Consider the following 9,450-nt stretch of genomic DNA (forward strand, 5'->3'; position numbering starts at 1 on the left):
TGAATCCAAATTGGTCAGATTTCGATAATTACACCCACTTGCATGTCAATTTGGTTTTCATGAGAGAATCACCTGTAATCCAGCTTAAGAATATCATAAACGAGAGATTTAGTTGGGTTCCAGGTGTGTCTCCCCTCAAAACCAACTTTGTAAACAATTGAGTCAGCCTCGCTAATTTCGTGCAGTTTGGGTTCCTAAGGCTGAGGAAGCTCGGAGACTACCCATACCTGATGAACGCCAGGGTGGGGGAAAGCGGTCAAAGTGTTTTCAGCCTCATGAGTAGCGCGCTACGTCTACACAATCTCTCGTGATATACCGAGTATGGTACCAACTGAAACATGAGATGGCTTGGTGTAGCACATTCAGTTTATCATAAACGAGAGACTCAACTAAGTTCCAGGTTACTCTTCCCTCAAAACCCATTTTAACATGAAAATGAGTGCAATTGTCGAAAAAATATTCTGTTTATATGGCCTCACCAATGCTCGACAGTGATGTTACCACCTTTGGTGGTGGGTTGTTTGTAACACAACTGCTCAAGTAAATCTCTCCATCTGATGCTAATATCGAGTGCTGGAAAGTGTGAACGAACTTTCACCGTGTCGTGTCCTGCAAATATAAGAAGACCTTATTGAAAATAAATGGCATATTTGTTACCAGATGTAATAGAAAAGAGTAATTTATGTACATGCTGTCATAGTTGGATAATAATCTACTCTCTTATCCAAAGCTGCTCTGAAGAATCAGTAGACCCCTATCCAGTGGGAAGGGTCGGAAGTTCAGTTGTACTTTTTCATAGTTGTTTCAAGTTGCGAACAACATCCCCAGTGCGAAACGCGCAACAATGATCATCACGATATTTGGGTAGGACTTGCGCCCCCTGGATGGATTCTTGTCCGAGTTGTCATTCCGTCCCACTTGACGTGTCGAAGCAGGTAGAACTTTAGCTTATAGAAAAAGGTAAACAAAAATGAAGCACCGTTTGTGCGTACAACTCAAGAATGTGACTATGTAAATCACAGCAAAATGCCAGGGTAATGCGACAGCGCATATTCGCATTTAGGTGGAATATCCTACTAAAGTAAAGTTTTTTACCAATTAAACATTGCTTATTAGCACTTGAAGGTCCGGAAAAATCAACGCCTAATTATAGGGAAGTCACGTAAGTTACGCAAGTAAGTTACGTAAGTTACGTAAGTTACTCTTGAACCACGCGCTACAATTCATATAAATCTTTCCAAAAGGCAGGTGCTTTCATAAACAAGATGGTCAAGGCAGAATCACAATTTACGATTTTGGTTCCTCAGCACTGGTAAGGAACGGACTCCTTTGTCTACAGAAAAAAATCTGTTTGTTTGTCCAGAACTCCGCCGCCTACCTTCACTTTTAATTCTGAGTAAAGTGCCGAAAGGGAACTTATCAGAAACAATTAAAAGTGAATCCGGTAAGGATGACTTCGAATTGTTTGGCAGAGCTCTTAACAGCGTCACCCAATCATGCACGAGCATGAGCGCTACTCAATTCTGTCCGAGAATTGAATGTGAGCCCAAAGCACACAAACGAGATTCGAGATTCTTACTTTCAATCCGTCCTACTGCTTGCCATTAGCAGGTTTTTGAAGTGGTTTACAAACCACAATGCACGGCACACTCGTTGTCAGGGGGAATTTACATATTTATAAAATTGTAGTATACACCATAGGAATGTATCTGTATACTGGACCGAATCCAGATGTATGTCGTACAACTTTTCCGTCGTGTGGTATAGTGTCTTCTGCAGCTCTCATGCACAAGCTATATTCGAGCAAAATATAGTTGCAAGCATTGAAAAAACGAAAGACGTTATCTCAGTTAGTGCACAGACGCGTCCGCAAAAATCTGTTTTACTTGACTTCATACTGTTTCATGTCTACAAGTTGGCTGTTGATCAGCTGGTCATCCGGTCCATTTGTTTTCAGATAGAACTCATGGCGTGCTTCACCGACAAATAACTCAATGGATAAAAAGTGAACATGTGGGCAAGTTAATCTGCATGATTCGTATGGTTCGTCAGCCACTGTGGCACAAAAATTCAGCTGATTCAGTCGAAATTTTCTTTATCCGTCTGAAGGTTGATTTAGTGGAGTATCAAAAACCACCCTGTGTGGAGATTCCTTATTGTTCCCGACTTCTAATCATGGCACGAGTAACGATATGGAAACAGTAAAACGACAAAGCAACCACTTTTGACGGAAAGAAAGTGTTCCTCTAGACCATGCACACATCCATGAGGATTTACATTGCACTGTTCGTTCGTGACGGAATCTTGTTAGCAAGCATTGCACTATTTGAGTTTCCAAATGTATACGACTTACTGCGACCGAATCTGGTGGAATTTATCCACAGGTTTATTGAGTAACAACATGGAAATAATTGCAGCTAGTGATCTTAAGCTTCAAACAGATGAGTCCTTGAACGTCGTACCTCGCGGAGTCCAACCGATGATGCGATTTTTATCCTCACAAGCCCTGGGTCTAATGGCATCCAAACAGCAGCCAGGTTCCGTAGTTACACTGTACCACGAGTGGATTAACATGTGCTAGAACATGCATGAGATTTATAGTAAAACTACTGGTCTGTGATGTGAAGTTTGTTGGGAGAGTCACTTTAAGTCACCTGACCTCAGGATTGTCTTCAACATTGCTGTGGAGTCTACTGCCCCATTTTAATTCCGATTGTCAACACCAGATGATCAACATGTGCCAACATGATACCACCCAGACTCGTTATTTCATCGTTTCGCTGTAGCGAACTCGATTGGTGGTCCGAATTATTCACGACGCTTGATTTTTCCACCGTGTGGAACTATCTCGCTGGCAGGCAGTCAAGTTCGGCTGCACTGGTTTTAATCGGGTTTTCTGTTGGTATCAAGGCTGTCCGATCAAGGACGGCCACAGAAAACACGCATGAGTGCTCACAGTTACTGCCTCAGACTTGCGTTTGTAAAAGCCACACAGGTTTGAGTGGACACTGAATATCGGATTGCTGCTAAACGAGAAATCTGAGTATTGATGGCCGTAAAGAATAATCTGGCGAACCCGTGACGTGGCACTTCCTGCTAAGCGTATAAGAAATATGCCACTCACGATAAGTTATTCTGGCAATAATTTGCTTCATTTCAACTTAATTTAGTAATAAACGGGTTTGAAGTTATATTTCTAATAAAGAAAACTACTCACAAGATTGTCAAAAACTCTTTTACAGTCCACGATCGGTTTCGCCCTCCTTGGGGCTCATCAGTTAGGAGCAGTCTCCGAGTTAATTGATCTGTCATTGTATTTTCCCAACATAATTTGACGTACGACAAATCAGTATAGTTTTTTAACTACCGCTTACAATTTTTTAGTCACCCAATAGCAACTTGCCTGTCTATGCAGCTTCAATTGAGCGCTAGTGGCCGAATGCTGCCGGTTTTCATATTACGCTTAGTGCAAGATGCATCCCATTGTGTCCAGTACTGGGTTTTGTTGAGTCCTGTTGGAACCTGGTGAAATTGTGAAACTTAACTAATATTTTTACGCGGCATGTATCAGCGGAGCTTTTGAGCTCTGAACCTCCATTTTCAAGGATCATAGCAAGTATGCGCTATTCATAACGGCTTCTTTGTGGTTAGGAGTAAAGGCGCACAAACGTATACAACCCTGATATTCATCCACTCGAAAGCAGCAATTTCAGCAGTGCCTAGATGGTACGTCTCGCCGAGAGCAGTATGGTGCAAAATGAACAACAATGATCTGGACTCAGGTAGAATGCTGTATCTTTATCTGTTTACCTTCATGTTCAATAGAATCTTGTGCATAAACCGATCGGAATTTAAAGTACAGTGATATTAGGCCAAAAGAAGTTACTCAAAACGTATCCATAGTACACTTGCTTGCACCTAAAATCAGACTGACGTTAGAGCAAATGCATTGTCTGATACCATCTTCGTCCATCTTCGTTTCTGGAGGCTCAACCACTAAGACTTTTCAGATCTCGGCCAAACAGTATATGTGAGCATCCGCTCTCCGGTTTACGTATGGATAACTCAATTTCGTCTTAGTAGGTTGGCTGCAAAATTCAAGTTAGCTTTTCACGTTTATTGTTCACCTGGTCAACCTCTACACTTGACTCCTTATCCAGTTTCACTTTCAAGTTTTATGTTGGCTACTCAACAGACTACTGACACTAAAAGTTTTATGTTTTTCATTTACTTCACTAGGCATTTAAGTTGCAATTCATGTAGAGAACGTACAGCTTATCAGATCAGTCGATACTTACATCTCACGTAGACCATCGTCTCCGCTTCCTCTATTATTGTTCGGAGTGGGTGTCCAATCTTGACGCACTTCCACAAGCCGGCGTGTTCCGACAGCAGTGGTTGAAATGTTAATTGACTGTGAATCGTGTGATTCGCGTGGTGTTTTTCGGTAATGCGAACGCGGCGAGAGACGGCAGTTTGTATGGCGGGTTTGAGGTGGCTGTCATTGTAGGTTTGACTTGACTTTGGGTCTCTCAGAATTAGGGCAGTATCGAAAGTTGTCAAAGAAGGACTTATGTAGGTACGGTGCGCCCCAGTACCATGGGACCAAACCAAGTTGGCCGATTTCGAAACACCCCGCACTTCGGTGACGCAAGTTAGAGTGAGAGTTTCTCCGGCAATTCCTTCACTTCGACCTTCAATTCGAATGCCTAGAAACGTAAACAAACAAACAGGTCAGAAACATATGCTAGGTATCTAGCCTCTAAAACAAAGATGACTCAAGGCCTATATGATTAACTTAACGCGGTTGAAATGTCTTGGAATTTTTTGTCAGTACTTTAATAATAAAAGTAATTGTTTAGCCGTAACATCCTTTCGGTGCCTAGCTGCCATGCCACCCGAAGAAAACACGAGGGTTGAGATACTGCCTGGTTGCCCTGAGATACTGCTGGTTGCCCAAACCCGGGAAGGATAGGTCGAGATACCAAAGCCGAGTTCGAACAACGGACTTTCCGGTCAGTGAACTGGCCCTCTAACCACTGAGCCACCTCGTTCCTTTTAATCTTATCTGCTGAGTATTACAGCTGCAAAATACTCGCAATCTCTGAGTTCTGTTGTATACGGGGCAGACTTTGTATCTGCAGAAATTAACTGTTCGACATTCACGATATCATGCTAACTGGTATGTATGAAACAGGGATAAACTGGTTTTATGTAGCTGCAGGCTACTAAAACGTGAGAGATTGCACTATAACTGCAAAATCACAAATTTGTGAACTATTATCAACTGCCGGCCGGTTGAAAAGCGATGTTTTTTAATTGAAATCTCAAGAAGAGCGATCAGGCGTAACGTGATTAAAATTCTATCACATGATGGATATGAGACAATAGTTAGCTCGTCGGCTAGTGGACAAATCGAGTTGGTTTGAGTTCAGGCACACTGAAGTACGACTCACATCATGTGTGCGCTTACCGTATAGCACTAACTGCCACATGACTTACAAAGGAGTTGAGTGTGACTCTGGATTTGACGTGATTGCTCCAAATCTATTGGTACTGCGCAGCGTTTGTGATGTCATGTCATGAGTTCCTCATCGGGATGCTTCTATCATCAAGTGATTAGGAGCGCTTCATCATGCGTTCACTCGAGACTCATAAGGTTTTAATTTTTTGTCAGTGATTTGCTGGTACTTGTTGAATGGCGTGATGGACTCTTTTGACAGGTTCCTTGTCTTAAACTGGGTAAGATTTTACTCTGAAAATTACCGTCGTTTTCTAAAACAAACCAAATTAATGTATGATCTTGGTGTACGTGGCAACAGGCCACTGAGTTCAGTCTGAGTCCAATGAAGTATCACTGAACATGCGAAAAGTGGATAACACGACGGCTGTGTTTACCAGAAATTCCTCAACTGGTCCTGGATATAAGTGGTCTAAAAGCTAAGAGATTCACTCAACAAATGCTTGCACAAACGATCTTCGGTGACGCGGTGAGGCTTCTGTTTAATATGCAGATCACGGATTTCAAGAAGATTAAAGAGGGAATGAAATTACGCCTTGCAATTTAAGCGTGGTTGAGCATTACGTAATGTCGGATTTAGGTTTTCTGAGTGGTCTTTGAACGTCTTCTGATGTTGTATTTTCAGCATACTAGGGTGGCTGTGTAGCCTTCAGCTGTATTGTTGTCAGGTTACACGGCTTGCAAGTAGCGAATTTCATTTATCCATACATCCGTATTGAAAGAGGAATTAGAAGTTCTTCTCTTAAGTTCCGGCCACACATTTTAACATCGTCATCATTGAGGAGACAGTGGGGACAATGGTGCTTCACTACCGCATGTTCATGTCAATTTATTTGAATAAGGCTTTATTATGGACAGAAGGAAAAAACAAGGGATTGAGGAGATCTTCGGCAAGTCTAAAAGGACTTCCGGGTTAGCTACATTTCCAACACTCACCTAGGCAATCTGTATAGAAACAAACAAAATGAACGACGGTGATACCTATTAGGGGTTATGTCGTTGCGTCTCCAGCCAGGAACAGGGACTTAGATCCAAGTCTGGGAGGCGAAAAGTACCAATGGGATCCGGACTTTTCGTATTCCTTCCACTTCTAGGTTTCCGCCACTCCGAATTAGGTACGAGATACGGCACCCGTCTCGGCAGGTGGTGAACTGTTGTACTCAAGTGATGGCCTAGCCACCTTAGATTACAACGCTGTATACTTTCTTTGAGTGACGAATGTGTATGTACACCTGCTCTTCAGAGTTCCTCTGTTTCAAAATCACAGAACTAGCAATATGGAGGTTTCTATAAGCATATAAGATTTTGAGTTGAGAACAAGATTATGTAAGGAGCGGATCGTCTTATTCACGCGAACATAAGGATTGTGAACTCCTGAATACGCGTTTATCACTCGACCCTAATCCGCGACGCCGGTCCGTCGACTTAATTTCGCGCAATTTCTCAATGAATTTTCCAATCGTTTCATAGCTTAGATTTCAGAGCAAACATTTTATAGAATGTTTATTTACCACAGAACTCCTGTTTGCGGCAGAACAACATTTCCTCAAAACTCCTAGATGAAGCATCCACCAACCTGTCTACTTACAGCCTTCGGGTGTTATCTCGGCATGACCGAGCATATACCCAGGAGAGTAGCCATGGGAGCTGGCCTTTTTTCTTAACAAACTGGGAAGAGCACACAAGAAATCCAGTGATGCATCTGCTTTCTCGACATTCTAAACATCTTTCCTTTCTCTTCGTTTTAACATAATGAATAAATCAACGGAGGCGCACGGTAAATAAACACAGTTAGGACTGTCTGATTGAAATAAACCGATGCTGTGGTTCCAATCTACCGGACAATAGGCTGATGAAAATAACTAATTTCAAGTTGTTCGCTGGTCATCAATCACAGCATCCGCTCCATCAAATGTCCGAAAATGCAGGTACAAAGCACACTTGTGTAGGCATAGCGGGATTTGGAAAACTTCGGCTAAGAGATTCAACCTATACCTTGGGTGATATTCCAAGTCCATTGCTAGGTAATTACTGGGTGCTCTCAGAAATCGAAGACTACCTCAACAAAGATCTTCTGACTGTTCACCATTAGTCGGCTGACTGTTTGAACATATCCACAGGCGTTTACACCAATCACCACACTAGAATTTCAGCAGATTTAACATCACCTTAAGATGCTGATAAAATGCTGCAACGCATATAATGAATGCCTAAAAGTTGGAGGCACCAAAGTAAACAGAAAGCAGGAAAAATATGACTAAACTGTTATAGGTAAACATATTCTAGGTGTGATCATTGATATAGCCAGCTGCTGAGTAATCCAGTAGTCATCTCAGCCCACGGATGGACTAAAGAACCTGCTAAAATTTTAGTAAATTGACGCCTCGATTATTCTGCCGAGTTTGCTGATGCCTTTTACATAAACTGTAGTCAGTAAGACAAATAACCCTGGTAAATTATTGGATAAGTAGTGCACCCAAACCAAACAAAATAACTGAGAACATTACTTGCACTTGAAATTTTGGAGAAATGCGACAGCAACATATTTGAGACAAGTGTGTTTGCAACTAAGTCTTGATGGAAAACAAGAGCGCAGGTCTGAAGTTAAAGCATAGTAGCACGTGCATCCGTCTATGACCTGCACCGTGTGGTCTTGCCTTCCTTGTAAAAGTTCCGCGCTTGTGTTTGGTACACACTTGAGTGCACAAGTCTGTTCTGTGCCGGAAATATACAGCCTTTATTGGGAGCTTGTGACTGAGTGGCTTGGTCACAGTTACCGAAGCACGTGATCGACACTACAAGCCACACACACTTTTCTTGTGAGAGCAAATGAATAGGCAAAATTAGCCAACAACACCCAAGTTAGTGAAGAAAGGGAATACTATTTGGGTGCAAACATCCAGCGACTAACTTCTCCATCTGTTTTGCGGAAAGGAATCCATTGTTTATGCAATATTATCAGATCACCTCTTTAGTTACTCTGTAGCTGTTCGAAAGAAAATAGTTACAATGATTTTATGGTCCGAATATTATGTGGTATCGTAGAAGAAGCTAAACTACCAATCTGATGGAAAAAAGTCGAATATGGCAAAGATATTGCGTATCCGTTAGACGACTCAGTTGCATAACATTTAGGTGTAGTTATTCCCCTTATAGTAAAGGGCGTCAGAGCTATCCGGAGAGCTCTCCAAAAGTTTCCGTACACAAAGCGGTGTTCGTCAGGGATGCCCACTCCCTCCATTCCTTTTCAACTTTTTGATCGATGAAATGATGAGACGGACGCTGGAGGATCTCCAAAACCCTGGCGTTCAAATAGCCTGTGAAGAAAACCTTGTCGATCTAGAATATGCAGACGACATCGTTCTCATGTTCGAAGAGGCGGAGAAGGCACAAGTATTCTTGGATGAACTGACCAAAGTCATCCCGTCCTTTGGTATGCACTTTGCAACTACAAAGTGTAAGGTCATGCTTGTGGACGTGCAGTCACTGAACACGCCCCTTACAATCCAGGGAGAGGTACTGGAAGTTGTGGAGCGTTTTACATATCTTGGAAGTTGTATTAGTTCTGATTGTAGTGTGACAGATGAGGTGAATGCACGAGTCTGCAAGGCTCGGGCCGCGTTTGCTAACTTGAGACAACTATGGCGTCAGAATGGTTTATCCCTGAATCTGAAGGGACGTGTGTATCGAGCTACAGTACGGGCTGTGTATGGTGTGAGACTTGGCCTATTCGAGCAGCGGACCTGAGACGTCTTCAGGTGTTCGACAATCGTTGTCTCAGAACCATAGCTCGTGTGGGTTGGTGTCGGCGAATCCGTTATGAGGCAGTTAGAAAGCGCGTTTTCGGTTGTGTAACGGGTACTTCCATTGAAGAATGTGTCCAGCACCAGAAGCTGCGTTGGTTGGGACATGTGTTACGTATGCCGAAC

General features: G+C 42.6%; 1 protein-coding gene across 1 annotated transcript; it reads right to left on the minus strand.

Moving 5' to 3' along the window:
- Nucleotides 1-804: 804 nt before the first annotated feature.
- On the minus strand, nt 805-4,744 carry T265_01564 (hypothetical protein; the record flags this gene model as incomplete). Its single annotated transcript, XM_009165623.1, has 3 exons — nt 805-947; nt 4,299-4,709; nt 4,732-4,744. 3 exons carry the CDS (start codon nt 4,742-4,744, stop codon nt 805-807), a joined length of 567 nt encoding a protein of 188 aa, XP_009163887.1.
- Between the last annotated feature and the right edge of the window lie 4,706 nt (nt 4,745-9,450).

The sequence above is a fragment of the Opisthorchis viverrini genome (genome assembly GCF_000715545.1).
Source record: "Opisthorchis viverrini unplaced genomic scaffold opera_v5_17, whole genome shotgun sequence".
Taxonomy (NCBI): Eukaryota; Metazoa; Platyhelminthes; class Trematoda; order Opisthorchiida; family Opisthorchiidae; genus Opisthorchis; species Opisthorchis viverrini.